This window comes from Bos mutus, chromosome 28, assembly GCF_027580195.1.
Source record: "Bos mutus isolate GX-2022 chromosome 28, NWIPB_WYAK_1.1, whole genome shotgun sequence".
In the NCBI taxonomy this organism is placed as follows: Eukaryota; Metazoa; Chordata; class Mammalia; order Artiodactyla; family Bovidae; genus Bos; species Bos mutus.
This window is the reverse complement of record NC_091644.1, coordinates 18,688,865-18,716,739: the sequence shown is the minus strand read 5'-3', so window position 1 is coordinate 18,716,739 and position 27,875 is coordinate 18,688,865. Positions and strand designations below refer to the sequence as shown.

At 42.1% G+C, this 27,875-nt stretch overlaps 1 protein-coding gene across 2 annotated transcripts in view; it reads left to right on the top strand.

The window, feature by feature from the left end:
- The first annotated feature begins 3,085 nt into the window (after nt 1-3,085).
- Nucleotides 3,086-27,875, top strand: part of SGPL1 (sphingosine-1-phosphate lyase 1) — a 53,956-nt gene continuing 29,166 nt past the window's right edge. The window contains exons 1-3 of one of the 2 annotated variants that reach the window (XM_070364934.1): nt 3,086-3,115; nt 4,025-4,086; nt 25,375-25,540. In XM_070364934.1, the coding sequence (XP_070221035.1) occupies nt 4,060-4,086; nt 25,375-25,540 (193 nt within the window). In that variant the 5' untranslated portion in view covers nt 3,086-3,115; nt 4,025-4,059. Of the gene's footprint in view, nt 3,242-4,024; nt 4,087-25,374; nt 25,541-27,875 lie in introns of both variants that reach the window. The other variant, XM_070364933.1, reaches the window with a different exon arrangement.

The window sequence follows — 27,875 nt, the reverse complement described above, 5'->3', positions numbered from 1 at the left end:
TTGAAAAGAGTCTGATACAACCGAAGCAGCTAAGCACACATGCATGTCCTTATTTATAAGTTGAGAGATGATGAGTGTCGGCTTGTCTGGGCACGTTAGGACATAAATAGAGCTTTGGATGTAAAGGTGCCTAGCACAGTTCTATCTCAGTCAGCTTAGGCTGCTATAGCAGAGTACCACAGACTGAATGACTTAAACAAGAGACATTGATTTATCACAGTTCTACAGTCTGGGAAGTCCAAGGTCAAGGGGCAGGCAAATTCAGTTTTTGGCAAGATCCTCTTCCTGGCTTGCAAATGCCGACCATTTCACCGTGTGCTTGCATGACTACTTTGTGCAGAGAGATAGGGAGAGAGAGAAAGGGAGACAGACAGGGGGTGTGTGCTCTGTCTGGTCTTGTTGTCTTGTTCTTGTAAAGACTTGAATCCTATTTTGGGGCTCCACCCTCACTACCTCACCTAAAGCTAACTGTTTCCCAGAGGTCCTGCCATTAGAGCTCAACATATGAATTTCGGGGGAGATCTTTTAGTCCATAACAATAAAGATTAGACAATATAGTTGAACTGATTCACTTGGGAAGGACGAACAGGCTGCCTGCTGTGCGTGTGACCAGTGAAGCTGTACCACACTAGTGTAGGGAGGAATCAGACATGGACCTTGCTCATCAGTCAGCTGGCACAGACATTCTAGATTAAAGGATGAGAGGTGACAGCTAAGAAGCAGGCTAGGGAAAGCAGATCCTAGGATCTGAAGAAGAAATAAAGCAGAAAGGTGGGGCCTGAGGGCTAGGGAAGACATAACCTGGAATCCCCAAAGTTAAAATGAAAGTTGCTCAGTCATGTCCGACTCTTTGTGACCCCATGGACTGTATCAGTTCAGTTTAGTTTAGTCGCTCAGTCGTGTCTGACTCTTTGTGACCCCATGAACTGCAGTATGCCAGGCCTCCCTGTCCATCACCAACTGCTGGAGTCTACCCAAACCCATGTCCATTGAGTCGGTGATGCCATCCAACCATCTCATCCTCTGTCGTCCCCTTCTCCCCCTGTCCTCAATATTTCCCAGCATCAGGGTCTTCTCAAATGAGTCAGCTCTTCGCATCAGGTGGCCAAAGTATTGGAGTTTCTGCTTCAACATCAGTCCTTCCAATGAACACCCAGGACTGATCTCCTTTAGGATGGACTGGTTGGATCTCCTTGCAGTCCAAGGCACTCTCAAGAGTCTTCTCCAACACCACAGTTCAAAAGCATGAATTCTTCTGTGCTCAGCTTTCTTTATAGTCCAACTCTCACATCCATACATGACTACTGGTAAAACCATAGCCTTGACTAGGTGGACCTTTGCTGACAAAGTAATGTCTCTGCTTTTTAATATGCTGTCTAGGTTGGTCATAACTTAATTCTCCAGGCCAGAATACTGGAGTGGGTAGCTCATCCCTTCTCCAGGAGATCTTCCTGACCCAGGAATCCAACTAGGGTCTCCTGCATTGCAGGCACATACTTTACCAACTGAGCTATCAGGGAAGCCCTAAAGTTACTCTGTTTTTAAAGGTATTTTATTTGTTTATTTTTGGCTGCTCTGGGTCTTCATTGTCGCACGGCTTTCTCTAGTTGTGGCAAGCAGAGTCTACTCTCTAGTTGCTGTGCACAGGCTTCTCATCGCAATGGCTTCTCTTGTGGTGGGACATGAGCTCTAGGTGTGCGTGGGCTTCAGTAGTTCTGGTGTGTAGGCTTAGTTGCTCCATGCCATGTGAGGTCTCCCCGGACCAGGGACTGAACCCGTGTCCCTTGTATTGGCAGGTGGATTCCCAGCCACTGGACCACCAGTCCCCCGAATTACTCTTGATGAATAGGCATTGGCAGGAAGTCCCAGAACATTTTCTTTTTTTTTTTTTTTCTTTTTTTCCAGAAAATTTTCTGACCCTTCAACACAGTAGAGAGTGAATGTCTACTGGGGAACAGCAGTAAAAGGGCTAAGGGTATGGCATTATTAGTGTCTGATTCAAGGGCTCTGATAAGCAGAGGTGTCCGGGACTTCTGATGGGTGGAGGCGAAGCCGGGGAAGCCCAGAGAGAACTTATTTGACTCTTTCAGAATTTTGACCATTCTAGCTGGGAAACTGTGAAGTGCAAAAGGGGCTGTGCAGAGAAGGGCAGGCGTGATAACAAGGAATTCCATCCTAAAAACACTAGATGAGGGTAATGACAGTAGTGATGACCACCCCCCCCCCAAATAGTGTCATGACAGCATTTTGCAAGAGGATGGAATTCGGTACCCTCCTTAAATGTCATTTTTTATTAAGATGTCAAGATTCCAGGTAGGTGTCATTTAAATAATTTGTTGAAAAAATACTGTATGCAGATCACTGATCAGTTACAAGTGACTAACCTGTCTTATGCTTCTGCCGAATTAGTGTCGTGACAACATAGACAAGTCATGAAACTGACTTCAGAGTTAGTGCTTTTAGAAATGACGGGTGACCTCTGCTATCTCGGTGAGTACTTTCATCAACATTGCTCATGAAAATAAAGTAGTATTGGTAGAATTTTTGCACTTATAGTCCCTATTCTCCCTTTTTGTGGGCAGAGGGAAGGATGGGGATGACATTTCCAATAAGGGAGCCTTTTCCTGTCGCTTTTTTTCACGCATCGTTGACCTCAATAGAAGTCTTAGGAAAGAGACAAGGAGCATATCTCTGAGTCACTCACTGAAATCCCAGAAGCCTCTCTAGAGACACATCTTGAATCGACGTTCTGGATCAGTTTGTACAGTGCTCTGCAGGCTGACTCTCTCAGGGGCTTCAAGTCACCAAAAGTTGCCAGTAAGTTGGTTTTAAAGGAGACTGACGAACCTGGGGACTTTATGGGGAGGGCTGGTTCCACCTTCCCAGGAGGGCTTTGGTGCCGCCCCCGCCAGGCCAGTAGGAGGCGCGCGCGCCTCCTGGGGCTTGGAGGCGACGCGGGCCCGGCGCCCGACTCCCCGCGTGCGCGTGATCGGCGGCGGGGCCGCGCACGCCAGGGCTGAGGAACGGGGCGGGGGGCAACGTGAGGGCCATTTCCGGGCGGGGCGGGGAGGGGCGGGGCCGCCGGCGGCCGGATCTTTAATCTCGGCGGCAGCCGGTGAGTCGGTTTCGCTGTGAAGAGAGGCAAGGCCAGCTACAGAGTGTCAGCGGGGAAGGAGCGCGGGAGCTGGCTCCCGGCTGAGAAGGTTTACTGGGCCGCCGCGGACCCTGAAGAAGAAGACGGGTCCGCGCTGGGGAGGAGGGCTTTGGTTTGGGTTTGGAGAGAGTCGGGACTGAATGGGAGGCGGGTCCTGGCCGGGGCGGAGGAGGAGTGGCGGGACGGTGGGGGGCCTGATGCGGAGAGGGTGAGGACTGCTGGAAGGGCCGGGCCGGACCGAGGGGCCAGCACCTCGGGGCGGGCTCGGGTTCGGGCTGAGGGTAGGGGCGCAGGCCACCCGAGGTCTTGAGTTGAATGCCGGGTTCGCGCCAGGGCCGAGACGGAGCGGGATATGACACTCCACTCGTGGGCGCGGTAGGAGTGATCTCGCGGTGGGCAGGTTTGCCGATCCTTCCCCGGCGAGGAAAGGGTTGTGTGGAGGGAGGGATGAAGTCTAGAACGAGGCCAGCTTGTTTCTGAAGAGCTGCCAGTGGAGGCTGGACCCTGGGGCTGGGCTGCCTGGAGCGGCCGCTGGTCCGCCGGGTTAGTTTGAAGTGGGCGGGGCTCCGGGCCTCGAGGCCTCGGTCTGCTGCGGGCTGGGCGTTTCCCTAGTATCTACCTGGAAGGGAATTGCTTTTGTAGGGGGGCTGGCTCTGGTGGCGTTTGGTCAGCGGCGGGAGGGAGGCAGAGTGCCAGCAGGATTCTTAATTCGCTGGGTTGGGGTGCTGGGCTTTAGTGTGAAAGCGAAGAGTGAAAGCTGAGCTCTCCAAGGAGGGAACAGAACCATTTCTCTGCAGCTCTGGCGAATATAGGCGGGCCAGCGGGACAGTTTGTAGCGTTAGAAGTAAACAAACCTGGTTCCTTTTGCAGAGGGGAGACGCTGAAAGGACGTCTGGGAGAGGAAAATGCCCAGTGCAGACCTAATGTCGTTGGTGAGTCCTTTTCCAAGTATCTTTCTTGTTGTAAGGCACTTGTCCAGTATGTTTTATTTTTAGTCCAAAGGATGAGTGTGTAGATTTCATCTCTGATGCTTGCCTTTGATAGCTGAGAGTTTCTGCCTCCTTTTACTTTGGATTTAATGATTAGATGGGTAGTGACTGAAATAAATGTATGAATATATATATATTTAATGAATGTGAAGAATTTTTGCAAAATTCTTGCAGTTGATTTTAATCTCTCCTTTCGTATACTACCAGAACCGTTTTAAAACGTCAATGAAATTTTGTCTGGATCTGCCATATATTAGTTTATAAGTGTTAGTTTCCCAGACTAGAGTTATTCCCTGGAAGGCAGATATCTTGTCTTATTTGTTTAGAGGTGATAAACACCTGTCATGGTGCTCTGTATATAATAAGTTGCTATTTGCTGAGTTGAGCTAGTTTGAATGTACTTTCTTCTTTTGTGGTGAGGAGTTGGCCTGTTTTGGTAGAGGCTGTTTTTTCCCCTCTTTTGAGATCTTTCTGTGCTTCTCCCAGTGAGCAGGGAAGATAGAATTGCCAAATGAGCGTTTACCAAAATGACGTTTTATTCTTGGGACATTTGTAGGTTCCATAGAAGTTCTTTATTGATTTTTATTTTTTTCATAGAGGGTGTTAGTGAGAGAATTGTGAGGAACCCATGATTTTCAAATAGCAATATGTTTAGTTTTTAATAAGTTACATCTTTGATGTCTCTTTGTACAAAGAGACATTGATATGAAAACATTTCCTTTCCCTCTCTCGATGTCAGTATCCCAGAGAGTTGATAGCTGTCACTGGGAAGTTGGCAAAAACTAGTAGTGAGTTTTTTTTTTTTTTTTAAATATCCACGGCTGATGTCCTGTAATGTCAAAATCTCTAAGGTCTGCAGGAGAAGTTGAGAGATCAACCAAGTTGTGACTAGTTCTGGTTTGCGGTGAGGAGCAAGGATGACTTTGGAGACATAGACAGGTACTTGGTTTATCCAAGATTCAGATGAAGGGTTCACCTAAAATAGTTGTTTTTGCCTCAAATTTCATACATTGTCAGTAGATAATAAATTGTGTTCTGTACTATTAAATTCTTATTACAAGAGCAGTTATGTTAGAAGAATTGGAAGCTATTAATAAAAGGAAGCAGCCCCCAATAATTCCGCTATTCAGAAATAGCCACTACCAGCACCTTGCAGAATGATCTGCAATAATTGGCAATTTCTTTCTCTTTTATAAATCAGTACGTATATGTAAATTAAGATTCCTATATGTTAGTAGGATATAACTCCATACCCAGAGATGTGTGTATTACATCCTGGGCCTGTGGGCTCCCTTTAGCAGTCTGAGCAGTGAGTGCTTTTATTTACAATATTAACTTTGGAATCAGTTTTGTTTTGAAGTATTTCTCTAGCTATCACTACTGCTTTTCACTTCCTCATTTGAAAATCTAGTTCTTTATGGGTGTTGCCTTGCTCATTGGTGCAAAGAATTAAATCATATAAATAACAGCTGGCCTGTGAGAATCATCCCTCTCTGAAGACACTGTACATGTTGCTTGAGGTGCCCTTGAGGGAAAAATTGTCCTTCTTTCTTTGACTGTACTGTGCTAAATGATAAAGAACCAGTGATCAGGGCTGGGTTTTCAATGAGGATGCTATAAACGTTTGGTCAACATCTGAGTTCAAGGTGTTTCTCTGTACTTGCTTTGTATCGTGTAATGCATTACACATGTTCTTGGCCCTCTAACTGGAAAGAAAGGCCTCTAGTTAATAGAAGATAACCTCAGCATAGGGCAGCATATGGTAGAATTACAGAATTAGAAACAACCTTGCAAGTTATATGATGCAATTTCTTACTTTTATTGTACATGCATCATTTTTAGAGTATTTCTGCTAAATGAATATCCAGTCATCCATCTTTTCTCCTGGGGGAATCAGATAGGCATAAGCTAAGATACAATAAGAGATGGATTCAGGAGTAATAATGTAAGTCTGATAGCTAACATTTATTAAGCACATATTACGCATTAGGTGCAGAAATAGATACCCTATATACTCATTTAATTTTCCTAAAATTCCTTGAAAAATATGCTGGCATTCTCCTTTTATAGATGAAAAACCAGACTTAGCATATCATAGCAATGAGGTGGTGGAGCTTTATTTTAACCACGGTTAGTCTGTCTTAAAAACCCTCTTTCTTGTCTATTTTGTGAAGCCACCTCTAAGTTGTCTTCATGGAAAGGTAAAGAAGTTACTGAACTTTGTGGCTGTTGAGAGCAGGTTTGTGTGGAGCAGGAGTGAAATAGTTCTGCCCTCTAAGGGGGCACTTTGGAAGAGTGGGGAGGGTGCTTTTGGCTTCTGATCTAGTCTTGTCTGAACATACATGTTTTATTATACAGATCTTCATGTTTGTTTTCTCTTCCGTTGCAGTTAGGGCATTATATTGAAATTTTTAAAAGTTATGTCTATAGGTATAATGTTATATTCTTTGAATTTCATTTCATAATAAAGGGCATTATGAAGTATTAGTTATAGAAAAGGGCATTGGGTCTGATAGGGTTGAATACCACTGTGTGGAGGGCAGTAAAACTTGAAGGTGAACTGGAGTCCATGTGTAACAAGCCTAGGGTTCTGGAGGAGGACTCCTGGGCTGTCAGCCCTCGGTGCTTTCCTGCCCTTGATTTTGTCCACATTTGATTAAGGTGGTATGCCTGCCTTTTTTCCATTTGCTCATTTATGCCATGGACTGCAATACTTTCCACTTATGTCTCAGAGAGAATAAAACGAGTGAGTGGATTCATTCATCTGAGAATTGCAATGCTTTCAGAGGGAATTAAAGTCTGGAAATCTTTTAGCAATCTTTCTCCACTTTAGCAACCATTCTTTTTATCCATATTCTCCTCCTTCCTAGTGCTCAGGGGCTAGATCACTTTGAGAGTTGCAAAATACTCCTAGATTCTAAGAAAAAGATACTTTGTAAAGCTAAGTCTAGGTTTTAGACTTGTCTAAAGGGACGGTGCAGTGTTACTGTATGGACTGTGGTAGTTCTGGGTGGGGTTTGAGTGATAGTTGTATATCTAGGGTTGAGGTTCTCAACCAGGAGCAATTTTTGCTCCCCTCCCCGCCACAGCCCCAGGACATTTGGCAATGTCTAGAGACATTTTTTTCGGAGAAGGCAATGGCACCCCACTCCAGTACTCTTGCCTGGAGAGTCCCATGGACGGAGGAGCCTGGTGGGCTGCGGTCCATGGGGTCGCTAAGAGTCGGACACGACTGAGCGACTTCACTTTCACTTTTCACCTTCATGCATTGGAGAAGGAAATGCCAACCCACTCCAGTGTTCTTGCCTGGAGAATCCCAAGGACGGGGGAGCCTGATGGGCTGTGGTCTATGGGGTCGCACAGAGTCGGACACAACTGAAGCGACACAGCAGCAGCAGCAGCAGCAGCAGAGACATTTTTAAGGGCTTCCCTGGTGGCTCAGTGGTTAAGAAGCCACCTGCAATGCAGGAGTTGCAGGTTTGATCCTTGGGTCAGGAATATCTCCTGGAGTAGGAAATGGCAACCTGTTCAGTATTCTTGCCTAGAGAATCCCATGGGCAGAGGGGCCTGGAGGGCTACAGTCCATAGGGTTGCAAAGAGTCAGACACGACTAAGGTGAGTGAGCATAAGCACAGTGATAGTTGGGTTATTTTGCCCGTGGATCAAGCTCTACTACTTTGGAATATACATTGGAGAGCATACTTTTCTGAAGCATGGTAAAATTCCTAAGAAATGCTGTCTTTTACTACATTTCTGCAGCACAGTTTTCTTGATTTGGAAGCAGTAAACCCGTCTCAGTTTTGTTTTTCTGGTTCAAAAATCAGATCTTTCCAGATCTTAGAGCTTTATCTTTCACCCTTGACTCCTTTTCAGGGATGCTTTCTTAATGACTCTCTAATGGAGTTAAGCAATAAACTGAAAGATGGACACTAAAAGCTCATTTCTGTATTTGAATCTGATGTCTTATTTGTAGGCTTGTCTAGAAGAGAGGGAGGACAGGCAGGACGTTTGAAATTTTGTTGACAGTTTGAGTGGCCATTGTAGGATGAGCACTGGTTTTGACGGTTCTAATTTTGTAAATAAAGCAGATTATAATAACAAGTATGATAATTTCTCCAGTTTTTGGTGTGAAGGAAAGGGAAGTTATAAATAGATAATCCCCAAATCCTAGTCTTTGGCTTGACTCTGCAGTCTGTGTGTCAGGAATTTTTAGTAACTTTTTAGTAACAGATAGCTTCCTAATTAGGTTTTGCACAATCCAGTATTACATGCAGTTTGTTCACATTGGTGGCAGAAATGGGAATCGGCTTGGGATTGAGACTTTTCCATAGGGAACTGATCTGCAGTGAATTGGTCCACATGTGGAAAGACACAGAATGCAATTACTGAGAGAAAAGCCATGCTAAGGGGTAAGGGCAGAGAAAGGAGCCATTCACCGGGGAAGATGGAACAGTGCAGGCTGAAAATAATTTGTTGGGTCTGTCTGTTATCTCCTGGTGCACTCCAACAGTTTGAGTGCCCAGAGTTAGGGAACACCAGCGGGGTTGGTGTTAAGAGCGATTAGCTCTCTTAGGCCTGAAAGGGCAAGAGAGGGACTTGAAAGAGAGAGTAAGCTGTGGGAATGGAACCACTTCCGAACAGTGGCCTAGCAGGAGGGGATCCAGGGAAATAAACACCTCAGCTGTTCTGCTGGAGGTTTTCATTGTCAAACCCAGCTGGCAGCCAGAGGACATGGGGACCTGGGTGATTGAATTGAGAGGACAGCCCCATGAGGCACGTAATGGAGTTGGGGAAGGTTGGGTAGAGGGTCAGGATACCCAGTATGCTGAAATCAAGGTCAAGTTAGTTTTGGGGTTTTTTCCCTTAATTTATTTTTGGCCGTGCTGGGTCTTCGTTGCTCTAGTTGTGGCAACCAGGGGCTAACTCTCTGGTTGTGGTGCTCGAGCTTCTTATTTCAGTGACTTCTCTTGTCATGGAACAGGGACTCTAGGGCATGTGGTGCGCAGGCTTAGTTGCTCCTGGCATGTGGGATCTTCCTGGATCAGGGATCAAACCCGTGTCTCCTGCATTGGCAAGTGGATTCTTTACCACTGAGCCACCAGGGAAACCCTCAGGTTAGTTTTGAAAGATCTGGTGAGAAGACAGTGTTTGAGCAGAGTCTTGAAGAACGCAGGTCAGGGAACATTATAGAAAAGAAGTGTTGTCGTTTATTACAGAAGCATAGATTCAGAAGCACAGTTGCCGCAACTTCAGAGCTAGTTTGTTTCCATAGTAGCCTTAGAACCTTAACTGCCAGAGGGCCTTTAGACATCCTTCATTGCCACTTACCTTGCCGTGTGGGAAGCCGTTCTCGGATGCCTGGCCAGGAGTGGGTGCAGAAGACTTTCTCGGGGATCCTTTCCATTGTCGGACAGCTTTAATTGTTAGAAAGTTTTTTATTTGTCCAAATCACAGAATGTATCAGGATTAGGTTTGGCTGAATGTAAGAGAAAAATCTAAAGTATCAGAGATTTTTAAGATAGAAGTAAATTTTTCTAAAGAGAAATCCAGAGTAGACAGTTGATGACTGATAACCATCATTCCTAATTCTTTGAGGAAGTTCCACTGCTCAGAGTGCATCCCTTCGGGGTCAGACAGCTGCTTGGAGCTTGAGCTGTCACGTTTTGCGTTTCATTTGGCAGGAAGAGGAAAGGGAAGGAGAAGAGCTTGCCTGCATTCTTAATTTATTATACAAGCAAACCTGTATAAAGCATGTGAAAGTATTAGTCGCTCAGTTGTGTTCAACTCTTTACGACCCCGTGGACTGTAGCTCTCTAGGCTTCTCTTTGCATGGGATTCTCCTGGCAAGAATACTGGAGTGGGTTGCCATCTCTACCTCCAGGGGAATCTTCTTGATCTAGGAATCAAACCTGGATCCTCCTGCATTGCAGTCAGATTCTTTACTGTCTGAGCCACCAGGGAAGCCCCAATAAAGCACTTATCCTCATTTTAAAGAATAATAATAAAGGAAACAATCATGTATCTACCACCTGGGTTAGGAAATAGAATATCTACCCCCAACCCCATGTTCCCCACCCTGGTAACATCTCCTTCCCTTTCCTCTAGGGATACTACTCTACTATCCTGATTTTGCAGAATAGTTATTCCCTTGCTGTTTAAGAAAAAAAATTGTGTTACCACCTATTTGTGCATCCCTAATTTTAGTTTTATTTTTCAACTTGCTACAAATGGATTTATATGTATTTTTTTAACCATTAAAAAAATGGAAGTTTAGTTAATGTACAGTGTTGAGTTTGTTTCTGGTGTACAGCAAAGTGATTCAGTTACATACATATACATTTTTATACAGAGAGAGATTGGAGAAGGAAATGGCGACCCACTCCAGTGTTCTTGCCTGGAGAATCCCAGGGACAGGGGAGCCTGGTGGGCTGCCGTCTGTGGGGTCGCACAGAGTCGGACACGACTGAAGCGACTTAGCAGCAGCAGCATATATAGAGAGAGATGTGCATATCCATTTATATTTCAGGTTCTTGTCAATTATCGGCTATTACAAGATACTGAATATATTTCCTTGGGCTACACAGTAGGTCTTGGTTGTTTATTTTATATACAGTAGTGTGTATATGTTAATCCCAGACTTCTAGTTTATCCTTCTGGTCCCCACTCTCCCCTTTGGTACCCATTAGTTTGTTTTCTGTGTCTGCGTCTTATTTCTGTCTTGTAGATAAGTTCATTTGGATCATTTTTTAGACTCCACTTCTAAGTGGCATCGTGTGGTATTTGTCTTGGTCTTGCTTCATTTGGCACGGTGATCGCTAGATCCCTCCGTGGTGCTGCACCCGGCAGCACTGCGTCCTTTCTTACGGCTGAGCAGTGTTCCATTGTACGTGTGCACCACGTTTTCTTTAGTCATCACCCGTTCGTGGATGTTTAGGTTGCGTCCATGCTTTGGCTGTTGTAAATAGCGCTGTGATGAACACTGAGGTGAATGTATCTTTTTGAATTAGAATTTTCTCCAGATATATGTCTAGGAGTGTGATTGCAGGATCACATAACTATATTTTTAGTTTTCTAAGACACCTCCCTAGTATTCTCCATAGTGGATGCACCAATTTACATTCCCACCAACAGTGTACGAGGGTTCCCTTTTCTCTACGCTCTCTCCAGCATTTATTATTTGTAGACTTTTTAATGTTAACCGTTCTGACTGTTATATACCTCGTTGTAATTTTGATTTGCGTTTTTCTAATAATTAGACATAATGAGCATCTTTTTGTGTGCCTGTTGGCCATCTGTTTATGGTTGATTCATTTTTATTGTTGTATTCCATTATAGCATAATCAATATATGATTACCACAGTTTATTTATCATTCCACTGAAGATAGATATTTGGACTGTTTCCAATCTGGGACTTTTTTGAAGATTACTGTTACAAACATTCTTATATATGTGTTTTTTGGAAAAATGTCTATTTAGATCTTCTGCCCATTTTTTGATTGAGTGGTTTGGGTTTTTTTGATATTTAAGCTGCATGAGCTCTTTGTGTATTTTGGAAACTAATCCCTCATTGAGTAGCGTCATTTACAAATATTTTCTTCCAGTCCATAGGTTATCTTTTTGTTTTATGGTTTCTTTTGCTGTGCAAAAGCTTTTAAGTTTAATTAGGTCCCGTTTGTTTGTTTTTGTATCTGTTTATCTAGGGGACAGGTCCAGAAAAATAATGCTGCAATTTATGTCAAAGAGTGTTCTGCTTATGTTTTCCTCTAAGAGTTTTATAGTATCTGGTCTTACATTTAGGTTTTTAATCCATTTAGCGTTTATTTTCATGTATGGTGTTAGGGAGTTTTCTAATTTCATTCTTTTACATGTTGCTGTCCTGTTTTCCCACCACCACTGATTGAAGAGACTGTCTTTTCTTCCTTGTGTATTCTTGCCTCCTTTGTCGTAGATTAATTGGCCATAAGTGTGTGGGTTTATTTCTGGGCTTTCTATTGTGTTCCATTGATCTATATTTCTCTTTTTGTGCCAGCACCATACTGTTTTGATTACTGTAGCTTTGTAGTATAGTCTGACGTCAGGGAGTATGATTCTCCCAGTTCTTCTTTCTCAAGAATGTTTTGGCTGTTCGGGGTCTTTTATGTTTCCACACAAGCTAAAATTTTTTTGTCCTAGTTCTGTGAAAAATACCACTGATGATTTGATAAGGGATTGCATTGAATAATTTATATGTGTTTTTGATGGTTTTCCTATATTAGTACTTGTGAGATTCATCCATGTTGTTGCATGTAGTTCATAGTGCATTCATTTTCATTGTTGTATAGCATTTCATTATAGCATAATCAATGCATGATTATCACAATTTATTTGCCATACCACTGAAGATAGATATTTGGAATTTCCTTTTTGAAGATTACTGTTACACACATTCTTGTATCTGACAGATGATCACCAGTGTTAAAAGAGTTTTTCTGGGATTTATTCCTAGTAGTGGAATAGGTGGATTCTAAAGAGTATATAGCCTTAACTTCCCTAGATAATGCCAGACTTTTCCAAAGAGGTTGATACAGTTTATAACTCCTAGCAACATTATATGCAAGTCTTGTTTCTACAGAGCTTGACAAACTTGATATTTAAAAGTTTTACATTTATTTACCAGTCCAGTAGGGTTGAAATCTAATTGCTTTCCTTGCGCATTTCCCTGATTACTAATGATGTTGTGTCCTTTAAATGTTTATTGACTATTTGGATTTCCTGTTTTGTGGATACCTCTTTGAATCTTATACCTTATTATTTATCTGTTTCCTCTTGTAGTTCTGTTAGATTTTGTTGTACATAATTTGATGTTTTCTTACTAGGTACATAGAGATTTAAAATTGTTACATCTTACCTAGTAAGCTACGATTTTTATCTAACAATGCTTTTTGACTTAATATAACATAGCTACATGAACTTTTTGTTATGAAGTAGGCAAACTATAAATTTTTGGTGAATGAATGACTTACCTTGTAGAGGCAGAAACTTCAGAGCACTCCGCCAAGTCTGTTCTCCTGGCACAGTTATTTATGTGTCCTGTTATCCTATGAAGTGAACAAAGCACTTAAAAAGGCAATAGAGTTTTCTTTTTGAGAGGTACAACTTGTATACAGTAAAGGGCTCCAGTCTTAATTTTATGGGCATATGGATACATGTCCTCACTGCCCAGATCAAGATGTGAGAAGTGTCCAGCCTCCCAGCAAGCTCCTTATTTCCCTCCCACTTGATGCCTGCCAAAGGTGGTCACTCTTCTCATGATAAGTGGTTTTGAAGATTTTTCAACTTCGTGTAAATGGAAACATACATTATCTTTCATGAATGTCTTTTTCCCTCCAATGTTGATTGTATTTGTGAATTTCATCCATGGTCCTATGTAGGAAGATTTTTAAAAATTATTGCTATTCAGTTTTACAGTGTATGAAATACTATAATTTATTCATCCTATAATTGATGAACATTTATGTCTCTATTTTTTGGCTGTTATCAGTGACATTGCAGCATTTTTGAACTTATCCTTTAGTAACCATAAATACAGTTGTTGGGTCACGACGTATACTGCCAAACAGGTTTCTAAAGTGGTGGTACCAGTTGCTACTCCTATGTTTTCTTAATATGTAACTATTGGATTTAGCTTTGGGCAAAAAGTCTTCACTTTTTGTTACCTGCATACTAGACAGTGTAGAGAGCTTTGAGAACTTTCCTGAAGTAATGCAGGTACTTTTAAAATGTGATTACACCCTTTCTTTTCTCTTCAGTCTTACCTAGTCTGTAAATATTAATAAACATTTGATGGGAAAAACAAGCAAACTTGGTCTTTTTTGAATATTAAAAGTTTAGATTTGTAAAACACCATTTGTAGCGGTTAATTCCAAGGCTGAAATCATAATCCTTTGGAACTCTTTGAAACCTAAGTAGGAGTTGTGGAATATTTATACTTCATGCTCGGTAGTGAGAAGACCTGTCTCTTTGGAGACTTTTACCGAGAGGCATTTGAATTCAGTCCTTTGAATTGCATTTTGGCTGATGAGTCTAAAAAGGAATGCATTGATCCTATCTTGAGTTCTGGTCTTAATGGTGCTGAGTCTTTGAGAAAGCTGAGGCAAATCGATATTTGTTTCAAATTTTAATGGGACGGAATTGAGGACAAATATGAGAATGCCTCTGTGGCCCTGTTCATGGTTGAGTTGTATCACAGGCATGGTGAAAGAAAGCCTAGGATTACATTACCCAACCCTTTTTTTTGATAAGGTTTCAGACGTTGTCCCACAAATCATGACTGCAGCAGTCAACAGCAGTCTATCTGGATGACTGAAATCAGGTTTATGATCTGTAAACATAATTATTAATAGGTAACTGGTTTAATCTGGTTTTCTTAGAATCAAAGGGGACACTTGCAACCTTCTGATTGAATTCAATTGATGAAGGCAATAAGATGACTTAACATCTGTCTTACAAAACCAAGGAGCAGCTTACTATTTACCTGCATTTATTAACATTATGTGTAAGAAAATACAGCATAGGCATGGGAATCAAACTATGTAAAGCCTCTTAAAGCTTTGCCTCTATGGCTTTGCTTGGAACTTGCAAAGGTCACTTTTCCTTGCTGCTTATGAAAAGGAAAGGAAAATGTTTATCACCAGAGAACTCACTCATCAGATACTTAGTTAAGTGTGTATTATCTGAAGCTGTTTGCTCATTACCTTACAGCATTTAAGATTCACAGCAACCCTTGAATTATTATTTTTCTTGTGAATTTTTTTTTGTTGAATTATAACAATGGCATCTGTTTTTGCAGATGAGGAAAATCCAGTTGCATAGAGGTTCAGTAACTACCAAAAGTCACACAGCTTCTAAGTTAGAGCGAAAATTAGAGTAGAAGCCTTTGAATACTATCCAGACTTTCTAGGATACAACAGTGGCCTGTGAAACACTATTAACACAACTCTCAGAGTCCACAGGAGTCGTGATGAGGTTTAAGTTCAGGACAGTACTCAGAGGTGGGTGTCCTTTTCAGATATCCTGGAGAGTGGCTGGAGTATGTGTTCATAAAAAAACACAAAAGATGTTTTTAAAAAGTGTCATCATTTTAGCAGTTAGTATTTCTGTTTATGAACTCTCAAAATGATACCTTTAAACAGTAGTGACCCTTTTTGTCTAGTTTATACATAATTACTGTACAGATTTCTTCATTGTTTTTAGACACTTAATGGATCCTTTTATTTGGAGCCCAAAGCTTTAATCTCTGTTTTTGGAATTGCAAAGCTTCTGCTATCTTTGGTCATATGGAAACTTTTTTTCAGAAAGACTTTTTTTTTTAAGTCTGTGAATACAAACAATTTAGGTGGTTGGTCTTAGCTGAGAGAACATTTGGTGAACGTAAATGGAATTGCTGAGTCATAATGTTTTTTTTTTTTTTAAAGTATACAATCCAGTGGTTTTTAGTGTATTCACAGAGTTTGTGAAGCCATCACCACAATTTTTGAACATTTTCAAAAGAAACCCCTTATTCTTTAGTAGTAACTTCCTCCTAGTCTCCTAGTTTTGAACAAATACCAGACTACTTTTTGTTGATAAATTTTCTTGTTCAGAACGTTTCTTATAAATAGAATTATATACTATGTGGTGTTTTATAATTGGCTTTTTTCACTTAGCATGATGTTTTCAAGATTCATCCATGTTGTAGCTTGGATCAGAATGTCATTCCTTTTTATTTATAGGCGTGAGGCTTTTCCTGAAGAATTTTAAGTAATGGATATATTCAGTGTTTCTATTTTGTTCTCACCTGCAGGAAACATAGGCGTCTTGGGTTTGCTTTATACAATAGGATAGTTTTTTGTTATTAGAGGAGTTATTAACCTGAGGAATATGACCCCAGGGACTTGGCCTTTAGGATGCCCTGAACCCTTTGTAATTATCTGCGAGATTTTATATTCCAAAGCATTTTTTGATGGGGGAGCATAGGGGACTGAGAACATTTAGCTTTTGTTAAAAGATAATTTCCCCCAGAAGGTAAAGTTGTGACACTCATACAGGTATGAAATGAATACACACTTTTATCTTACTTACAGTGTTCAAAAGAGAAGTCCAACGAACCAATACATTTGTAGTTCAGGAGTATTAAAATGAATATGCAAATAGAGTCAAAACAGTTTCTTCCGTAGTGGAGAAGGGAGGCCATTGAGCCTTCGCTGGTCATGAGATATAGATTAAGAGGAGTCTGCATTACTATCTTATCTACAGCTTGTACATGTCTGACTCTTTGTAACTGTATGGACTGTAGCCCACCAGGCTCCTCTGTCCTTGGGATTCTCCAGGCAAGGATACTGGAGTGGGTTGCCATGCCCTCCTCCAAGGGATCTTCCCGACCCAGGGATCAAACCTGTGTCTCTTTACCAGTGAGCCACCTGCAAAGCCCAAACCTGTAAAACAACTTACATATAATCAGAATCCAATAATTCAGAGGGGTGTCCTTGACAGTATATACTTTTTCATTGGAAGCACACATTTTCTCCTACACTTTGAACAGATTATCCAAAAAGTCTGAAAGTCTTCCAAGTATTCATTTTAAATTTAAAGTCTTCAGTTTTAAAAAGTAGCTCCTTCATGACTAGATTTTGAAAGCAGACATTCTAAAAGTGTTTGTATCTGTTGAGGATCAGAGACCCAGGGATAAGTCTCTAGTAATTTTTTTGAACAGTGTTACTTGTTAGAAAGTTCCAGAGAAGTAGCCCTTGCGGTTTACTTAGGTCACACTTTTGGGCATGTGTTCAGTATTTCTCATTTCTAATAGCTGCGTGACTGTTATTGAAGGGAGGGGATTTCTGTAACTAGTTATAATTTGGAAAGTCTAGCTGTCTTAACTCTTGACAAAGGTAGGTGGATAATCCTATTAGTAAAAGAAGTACGGGAAGGGAGAAACCTAGATGACTGACTTCTTCCCCAGTTGCTCAGGGAAGTCAAGAATTCTCCTTTTTGTGTGAAGAATGTGGGATTATTCCCACTCAGTTCAGTTCAGTTGCTCAGTCGTGTCCGACTCTTTGTGACCACATGAACCGCAGCACGCCAGGCCTCCCTGTCCTTCACCAACTCCCAGAGTCCACCCAAACCCATGTCCATCGAGTCGGTGATGCCATCCAGCCATCTCATCCTCTGTTGTCCTCTTCTACTGTTCCTACTAGACCTTGCTTATTATCCAAGGGGTCCTTTCTGGTCTTAAGAGGATGATGAACTTCTTTTGCACTTTGACAGGTAACTTTGTGTACACGTGCACAGTAAGTCATTTAGCTACTGACTGTAAGAGACTCTGGGAGTTCATTGCAGATTTGGCAACATTATGTGCTCAAATTTGCGGAGTGCTTTCCCTCAACATCTGCCCTACTTCCGTACTTCCCTCGGCCTGAGGTCATATTTACCAAGAAAACGCTGGTGGCTCAGTGGTAAAGAATCTGCTTGCCAATACAAAAGACATGGGAGATGCCAGTTCGATCCCTGGGTCAGGAAGATCCTCTGGAGAAAGAAATGGCAACCTGCTCCAGTGTTCTTACCTGGAAAATCCCATGGACAGAGGAGAGTGAAGGACTACAGTCCGTGGGGTTGAAAAGAGTTGGACATGACTGAGTGACTGAGCACGAACTGTATCCCTCAGTCTGTACCTTTTGCTTGTTGAACTTAGTTTTGTGTATTTCAGTATTCTCTGCTAGGTTGAAGCTCCCCATAATGTCTTTTTTGATGTATTTTAGAAGAGCGGTGCTCAGAGTTAACAGTTGACAGAATCAGCATCTGTCTTCACTGGATGCCTGCTCCTGACCTAAATTAATAAAAAGTTTTCAACAACCATTTGGTAGTCTTTGGGGCTGCCAGCTTTTAGGAACTTGAATTTTCTGTGAATGCACTCTTAACAACTGTGTTACATTGCATGGCTGTCTCCTCTCAGAGGCCAAGATTGTGTTCCAGTGATGGTTGAGGTGCTTTGCCCAAATAATCTAGTGTTAAGTGTAGAGCAGTCAGTCTTGTCAGGCCTGTGAACTAGTACTGAGAATGTATATCTGACTGTTGAGGCCTGACTGGAAGGGAAAGTGTGGACAGTTAAGCGTTTTGAGACGAACTTCTCAGATACTGGATCATTTGACTTACATAGCGGAATTTTGGGGGAAGTATATGGTTTGCTTTTTACCTCCTAAGAAATGATGACTCATTGCCTTCAAACGTTCCTGTATCACACAGTTACCCTTGGTTGGTTGGAATAGCTGTTTGGTTTATTGCTCAATTTCTTTAATGACTCAAGGGAGGTTTCCCTTTGGGCTTGTGATCTGTTTTTGCTGATAAACTTTAATGCCTTTTGAGGCTCTAAAGACAATAGTGTTTTCTTACCTGTTTACTTTATACTTTGAAGTTTTGCAGAATGTAATCTGAAGGAGAATCAGATTCAGTTAACTTTTTTCCTCCTATTTTTAGAGTAGAAGTAAAGTAAGAATAAGCTCTTAACTCTTTGGCTTTCTTCTCTATTTTAATTTCATGCCCTTATTGCAGTCTCAGTCATTAGAGTATGATTTGCTTTTAAGACATTAAGACAGTGGGTGGACTGGGTAAAACAGGTTTTTCTTTTCCTCAACAGCCCATTCCTGCTTTAAAGCTCAGACTTCGGGATCTTGTGGAAAGACTATTGAGTGTTGAGTTGTGCACTTTTACTAGAGGATTTTGATTATTAGTATCTATAATTAGATTAGATTAGATCATTAGTATCTCACCAAAGAATAAATATTAGCCATGAGCAGTGAATTGATGTGGCGGGGCCCCAGCTTTAACACTTCCAGTTAAGCTTGGTGGATGTCTCTTACCCCCATCTAGTAATATGTTCTGGAGAAGGAAATGGCAACCCACTCCAGTATTCTTGCCTGGAGAACCCCATGGACAGAGGAGTCTGGTGGGCTACAGTCCATGGGGTTGCCAAGAGTCGGACACAACTGAGCGACTAAGCACAGTAATATATTAACTCAATTACTGAGTATTTCTTTTATCAAAGTAGGGGATGAGGAGAGAAGGGGCCATGTTATGGTGTAGAGAAAGGGTTCCTAACCAAGTGAGGATGTCACTGTCACCTGGGGGACATTTTCCAAAATATGTATTTCTGGGCTCCACTCTGTCCGTACAGTCCTGCAGGGTGGATTATTCTGAGAAAAGCTCCTTGGATGATTTTGGTGCCTTCTACTGGTTAGAAGTAATAATAACCATCCTTTCCCTGTAATGGAAAGGATGGTTATTATTAAGGAAAGAAGCATCATCCCTTGTGGGTCTGGAAATACCTTCTTTGAGTGATAGTAATTTTTAGAATGCTTCTTCTGGTCTAAGTTGTTAATTAAGAAATTTAATGGGGAAAAAATATCACTGCATAATTAGGAAGTTGATTAGGTGCAGTACTGTTTCTCAAAGAAGGTTTTTGGAGGGGAGAGGGGGAAAGAAGATGTGGATGGTGCCATTATGCAAAGTTTGCTTACAGAGTCATGTTCTCTTGAAGGGATTCAAGGACTGAAAATGGTTAATATCATTGGGGAGATCTGTAGGTCCGTGCTGATAGGAAAGTAATTTGTGATGCAAGAATTCTGAGTTTCCTGGACTTAGATGGACTCTGTCACATCATAGTCCTGGCCTCGTGAAAATGTTAAGAAAATAAACCCTAAGTATAAAAAGCACTGAGATTGTGTTGAGTGGAACCTTAGTGTTAATTCCTGTGCTGTTACACAGTCACGTTCTGAATTTAAGGAAGCCAGGAGGGAAATCACTCTAAGACACTGGTTTTAAACCTGAAGGTCATGATCCATTTAGAGGGATGTAGAATCAATTCAGTGGGCCAAACCTTTAAAAAGAAGGAAGAAATAGAAAAGAAATGTAAGTCTGTCACTAGTAATAAAGTATAAAGTATTTTGGAAATTTTTGTTTTGTTTTTATATCTTCTGTTGCTATATATGTGAGTTTGTGTTGTAAAATACATTTCTGTGGAACTGCATTGGGAAAGTTTGAAACTCAGTCTAAAAAGCAACAGGCCCTAAATTTACTAGCTTTGTAGACTGCTTGCACCCTTGAAATGACACAGGGGGTGAAAGAGCTCAGTATTAGAATGCTACCAAGCTCCCAGACACTCCAGCGGTTGCCTTTTGTTTAATAATGATTAGGATTATTGAATAAACCTTTAGATTGGAAATGGGATAAAGAGAGAAAGAGGAAGTCTGGTTACTTTTATCATTATTTGATAGCTTCTTAAAGTGCTTAATGTTTGAATCTTCACACTAAAGTTGATCTTTTTTCCTTTAATATACTTTTAAAAGATTTATGGTATTCCTTACTTTCATTTTATATACATTCATTGGGCAAAGTGTTTTGTTTTTTCCTACAAGAATACATTTTCAGTTTTCTAACAAAGTATGAAGAAGAGAATGCTTTTTGGTGCAAGTTTCACCAATACCAAGAAGATCCTTGCGTAATAGACCACACCCACACCCACCCCACAGACACACACACAGACACTATTCAGTGAATGTTCTGTGTCCCTTCTGGGTACAGAAATAGAGGCCCAGACAGGTGAAGTAGTTTGCCTGGAGTTGTACAATAAGCTAGTGGCCTTCGTAGATGACCATTCATAGCTCTTCTGTTTCCAGAGACACAGTGTAGAGATTAAGTTGGAATAAATAGAAGCCTCTGTAGTTGTATGTTACCATATATCCAAGGTATATTCTACCCAGAGCATAGAGTATAGAAAGAAAATTCTGGGAATGGCGCTGGATTGTGATGTGTTTAGTACTCCTCTGCCTGTGCCGCTGAGAATGAGGGCTGGAAAGAGTACTGGGTACTGTCGGGAGGCGTGGGTTCCTAGTCTCTGCTTTAACGCAAGCCCATCCGGATGAGCTTAGGCACCCCGTTCCACGTAAGGGCCTCTATAAAATGAAAACGTGGGTTTGGTCTCTAAAGCTCTCTTCAGCATTTAGATTGCATGCTTCCCCAGGGCTGGCTTATTGCGTCAGAATCCAGCCTAGGGTTGGTGTTGTTTGCAAGGCCCCGAGGAACTGCGGCCTCCCGTTTGCTATCCAAGGAGATAGCAAACATTACCGCACAGCCCTGTCACGCCGTGAGCCGCCAGTGTTGTGAGGTGCTTCTTCGTTGAGGACTGAGCCTAGGTTGTTTGTGGTGACCTAAAAGGACCCTGGAGTGAGGCCAGGAGGTGTAATTTCTGTGACCAACTAGTTACCTATTCAGAAAACTTGCTAGGACCCGTCCAAGTACAGTAGCATTCTATCATTGGAATAAGAGAATACAGAAATACATCTCCTTAAAAGGTGTTTCTTTGTGCTTAAGGAGATGTAGTCAAAGACTTCAAATTCACGGATTCCCATTATCTTCTCAGAGCAATTACAAAGAAAATATACTTCTGCTGAATATAATTTTGTAAACGTTAGCAAGGAATGCCTTTGTATTTTAATAGGCTTTTAACAATGGAATTATTAATAGTCAGCATTTGCTGATCCTTTGCCCTTTGCCTAATACTAGTATGTTACTTTTTTGTTCAGTCAGTGCTATGATAACATCCAGTTATCTTCTGACATTGGTAACCTCTTATTTTATGGGTGAACTAGGAGCTAGAATCACCAGAGGGAAAACTGATCTGCAAAGCTGGAATGATGGTTCTCCCATCGTCCCGTTCATGCACACTTTTAACCATTTGGTTTTATCACAGCTTTAACACTAGAAGATGCTCTGTAATAATCGAAATTATGACATACCTTCGATGATGGTAGACTCCTCTGCTCTTTCTCAGGTCTCAGCCGGCACTGCCACTGCTGTGCAGCATTGATTGTTGATAGCAACAGTGTGCTCTAGGGAATGACCACCAAGAACTGTGGGGAGGGGGTTGCAAATAAGCTGTGTTTCTATGGATAGCCCTCTGGGGACCCAGGAATTGCCCAGTGCTAATTACTGTATGCCACAGCCTAATTGGTAAGGGCACAAATGTTTTCAGCAAACATTAGTTGAGCCATCCACCCTCCTCCTAAGCTTTCATGCTACTGCTAGAACATGGCATGTAGATTGCCAACAGGAATGTAAAGCAGCAGCATTGTCTTTTTTCACAATCTCCTCCTCCATCTTCAGCTTCCCTCCCTCCCCTCTTCTTGTCTACCGCAGTTAATGCTGTCACTGCTTACCCAGTCTCTCAAACGAGAATTTGAGAATCTGGAATTATCTGTATGCTTCCCGCTCCATACTTCCTATGTCTGATAAGTTACTAAACCCTGTTTGTTCTACTTCTAAAATTGTTTTTCAAATTGTGCTGTTTTTTTGGCCCTGATATATAGCTCTTGTCAAACCCAGTTTATTTCTGTTTTGGACTATTTCAACAATCCTCTTAACTAAAATTTTTTGTCTCTATAATCCCTGTCCTGTTTCTATTCCTTTCCCATGAAGTTATCTTAGAAAAAAATTGCTCTCTTGATTAATAACCCATGCATTTTGTTTTGTTTTTAATTGTTCTTCAGTTTGCTTTTTTCTTAAACTCTACACCGTGTTCTGGAAATTTCTCATTGTGGTTCATTTAAATCTGTCTTTTTAATGCTGCTAAGTATGGATATATAAAATGTATATATTATAGTTTATTTAACTGTTTCTCTATCAGTAGATGTTTATGTTTGTTTATATTTTTTTCTTTTGCTGTCACAAAGTGTATGTCCTTGAACATGCACATAGATACAAACAGGTAGATACCAAAATTGGAATTACTGAGTCAAAATGAATGTACATTTAAAATGTTAATGCTGCTGCTGCTGCTGCTGCTGCTAAGTCACTTCAGTCGTGTCCGACTCTGTGCGACCCCAAGGATGGCAGCCCAGCAGGATCCCCTGTCCCTGGGATTCTCCAGGCAAGAACCCTGGAGTGGGGTGCCATTTCCTTCTCCAATGCATGAAAGTGAAAAGTGAAAGTGAAGCTGCTCAGTCGTGTCCGACTCTAAGCGACCCCATGGACTGTAGCCTATCAGGCTCCTCCCATGGGATTTTCCAGGCAAGAGTACTGGAGTGGGGTGCCATTGCCTTCTCCGTAAAATGTTAATAGATACTGACAAATCACTTACAAAAGTACCTGTCAATTTATGCTTCCATCTGTGCTTTTTTTTTTTTTTTTTTTAAGATCATTTTAAATCCGGACCTAGTGTTCTCCTCCTAGCCTCGGTTCGCTTGTAACTTGATGTGTTCCCTCATTTACCTGGTCTCTGTCAGCCACTGTCCCAGCCTTTGTTCGATACAGCCTGTCTGCCAGGCGCCATGCTGGGTGCTGAGGATGAATTCTGGAGAAGACAGAGTCCGGTCTTTGCCCTCATCTTGTGTGTGCTCTTACTGCACAGGGCTTTTTGCCATTCCCAGGCTCCCTGATGCATTTGCCGCTATTATTCTGTCTTCTGGGTATGAGTTTTTGTTTTTTCTGCCTAGAGACTTTTATTTGGTCATTCTATAGATTTTATCCTCTGTCTTGTCTTCCCCATCTCCCCACAGGTAGAGAGAGGTAGGGCTTCCTTAGTGATCTGTCTTAGCATCCTTCTTATAGTGTTTATCCTGAGTAGTTCTGATTACTCATTTATTTATGCGTGTGCCCATGTGTGTCTGCGTGTGTATGTATGGCCTCTCTCATTAGATTCTAAGCTCTGTAAGGGCAAGAAGCTACACTGTTTACCTTGATGTTCCCCCAGCTTAATGTCTTAAACACTGGAGAAGCTTCATAAATGTTGAGGAAGGGAATGAATGGCAAACTAAAGATGAACTTAATTTGTCTGGGGCACTTGGGGGGCTTGTGAATATGGCTGGGATCTGGTCAATCTTCAGGTCCCCAACCATGCAGGGAGATGAAGATCATGAGTCGACTGCATGGCACATTGTCATAAGCTCTGTGTTGAGGCACGAGTGAATTTACTCTCATGAGTTGGGTATTCTGGTGACTTTTCAGAGGAGAGGGTTTTTTTTTCTTGCTAGTGCTAGCTGTTGTGAATGATTCATGTCATAAGATACAGTTCCTTGCCTTAAGAGTTTTTGTCAAATGGGACCTTAGAGCAGAGATGGGTGGACTATGGCCTATGGGCCAAACCTTGCCTGCTGCCTGTTTTTGTATAGCCTGTGAGCTAAGAATGATACTTTAATTTTGCAACTGTTTTTATAAAAAAGGTATTTTGTGATTGTGAAATTACATGAAATTCAAGTTTTAGCATCTGGAATTAAATTTTGTTGGAACACGGCTCCCTTCAAGTCTTCACCCTCTGTTTTGTGGCTGCGTTTGCTGTGGTTGCAGAGCTGAGTAGTTGTGACACAAACTGTTTGGCCTGTAGTACCTAAAATATTTAGCCTGTGGCCTTTTACAGAAACAGTCTGCTGCCTTTCGGGTTGTGTTGTTGTTGCTCAGTTGCCCAGTCGTGTCTGACTCCTTGCGACCCCATGGACTGCAGCATGTCAGGCCTTCCTGTTCTTCACCATCTCCTGGAGTTTGCCCAGGTTCATGTTCATTGGTGATGCCATCCAGCCATCTCATCCTCTGATGTCCTCTTCTTCTGCCCTCAATCTTTCCCAGCATTGGGGACTTTTCCAGTGAATTGTCTGTTTGCCTTTTGGGTTAAAGAACGGGAAAGATTCAAATAAAGAAGAGAAGAAGAGAAAGATATTGAGAGGATTAGTTTGAGTTAAGATAATGGGATGGGTACTTCCCTGGTGGTCCAGGGGTTAAGCATCCACTTCCTATGCAGGGAATGTGGGTTCGATCCCTAGTCGGGGAACTAAGATACCACGTGCCGTGGGGCAGTTAAGACCATGTGCCACAGCTGGAGAAAGCCTGTGCCCCTGCAGCGACCCGGTGCAGCCAACAAAGAAGACAGTAGGACAGTAAATCCTGCAGTCTTCCAGAAGTTTTAGACTGAAATGATGACCCAGCCTAACCTTTTATTTTACAGACAGAGGATCAAAAACTTTGTCAAAGTCCATGTGTCTGTTAAGGGGCAGTGTCCGCTGCAGTTCCTGGAGCAGAAGCTTTGCGGACTTCAGAGGATGATAAGATTACTGCTGGGGTAGGGCCACATCATGAATGGCCTTGCCCTTGAAAACATAAGGTTGAAAAACAAACTAAGAACAGACTTCCTTTCTCTCTCTGAAAGTAATATTTTTTTTCTTTTGTATTTCTAGAAGGCCTTTGAGCCCTACTTTGAGATTTTGGAAGTATATTCCACAAAGGCCAAGAACTACGTGAATGGGCACTGTACCAAGTACGAGCCCTGGCAGCTGATTGTGTGGAGTGTCGTGTGGACTCTGCTGATAGTCTGGGTGTATGAGTTTGTCTTCCAGCCAGAGAGTGAGTATACTGCCCCCTCTGTAAAGGTACAGTGGAGTGAACCCCAGCTTTGGAACTCGGGGCGAACGGATTGGGCTAACCTCTTGCCTGGTTGGTTTGGTTCTGATTTTTAAAATCTATTTAGATAGAAAGGGCATTGCCTTCTGACTGGTAACGTTTTAATAGGACTCTTGTGTGACTGTAACTGTTTATGTTGATTTTTCTGGATTTGCAATTTACATTAAAACCCCTGAGAGATTAGTCATCATAAGGATCCAGAGTGTGGCTCAAACCCTCTTCACTTTTACTTTCTTGCCTAGAACATAATTGTGTCACCCAGAGTTCTCCAAGCATGGATTTATTGCTTTCATTGTAGGCTTTTTTTTCAATAAAGATTATGTGAAATTAGAACAGCACCCATGCAGCGACCATGGGAATGTCTGCTGTGTGTCAGGCACTGCCATGCTCTAGAGATATCTCTGCTGCTGCTAAGTCACTTCAGTTGTGTCCGACTCTGTGTGACCCCATAGATGGCAGCCCACCAGGCTCCCCCGTCCATGGGATTCTCCAGGCAAGAACACTGGAGTGGGTTGCCATTTCCTTCTCCAATGCATGAAAGTGAAAAGTGAAAGTGAAGTTGCTCAGTCGTGTCTAACTCTAGCGACCCCATGGACTGCAGCCTACCAGGCTCCTCCATCCATGGGATTTTCCAGGCAAGAGTACTCCAGTACTCCAGGGTGCCATTGCCTTCTTCGAGGGCTATCTCTACAGTACAAGTAATACAGGGTCCCTGTCCTCTTAGAATTGAACCTCTGCTGTCAGGAGACAGTACCCTTTGAACTTCCTGTGCAGGGACTCCGGCAGCCAGACTGATGGGAAGAGAAGGCCACTCCTCAGGGAGTGTGGAAACTGAGAAGTTTGTAGTGATCAGTTTGTCCATCTTCATCTTCATCTTCCTAAGACCCTGCTCACTTTCCCTGCACCACCCCCTCCACCCGCCTACCACCTGGTTGTGTGTGAGCTCCTTACGAATTCTTCCCCTGTGGGCTGGGTTGGGTAAGTCAGCAGTAGGAGAGGTGATGGGTGTTCCGTACACGCCCCTGCACCCCTTCCTCACCCACAGTAGGGTATCTGAGTTAGAAACATTGATGAGACTTCCTTATCATTTCCCATCTGTTTAAAATTTCCATTAACTGTTTGCTTCCCTGATAACATCTATTTGAAGAGGCTCTTCAACTGATATTTTTTTCTGCTTTTTTTCTTCTTCCCCTAGGAAAGTCAGCTTAGAGGCCAGATTCTGTTTTATCCCTTTACCATGATGACTAGCCAGCCATCCGGTAACACTGTGCCACATTGCCAAGTTATAGCAGAGTTAGCATTGCGCTTAATTAAAGTAGAGGTGAAATGTCCTCAGTCTCTGCTCCTAGTGCTTGCAAAACTTTCTCACAAATTCATGACAGGTTAGACAGACTAACCCTTGTGCTTCATCTGCTCCATGGTTTGGAAACAGACGCAACCCTTGTCCTTCTGCTCAGGCTTATTCCTTTCCTGGGAAGCATTTGATTCAGTGCCGCCCACCATTCTGTCTGATTCCAGAGGGTTCTAAGGAGTAGCAGTTCTTGCTTTTTTTGTTGTGATGAAATATATAGAACATAAAATGTATCATTTTACCCATTTTTAAGTGGAAAGTTGTGACATTAAGAACACTTACATTGTTAGGGAGCCATCACCACCACCTTTCTCATAATTTTAGGCTCTGTGCCCATGAAACTTGAACTTCCCACTACTTTCTCTCCTCAGCTCCTGGCATTCACTGTTCTGTGTGCTTTTCCTTTTAAAGTGGCGCATTTGTAAATCTGAACTACAGATTTACTTACTCACTATCATAAGCATGTCTTCCTGTTAGAGAAACTATTTACTTGGTCTTGGTCAGAGACCTTGGTCAGACCGGAGTCAAGGTCAGAGACCTTGAGGTTTATATTTCTTCAATATGCTGGGTATTAGCTTTAGGTATTTACTTGTATTTTCCGTTGTGCAGCCCACAGTGCCCGTGTCCAGTTTGTTTAACCCATAGTAGCAGCTCAGCCATCTGAGGTCCTGGAACTTACCTACCTGCCTTTAGTGTTCAGAAACGAGTGTGCCAGCTCTGAGCATGCCATGAGAAAACTAACACTAGCAGTGTGTTAATGGTGTGTGCCATCTAAATCTTCGTGAACTCCAAGCCATTGCATGGTTTTTAGTAACATTTTTTCTTACTATAAAAGCAGTACATTTTCATTGTATGAAATCAGGCAATATGGTAAACCATAAGAATAAAATTGAAATCTTGTTACCTAGAGATAGCCACTGTTTATGT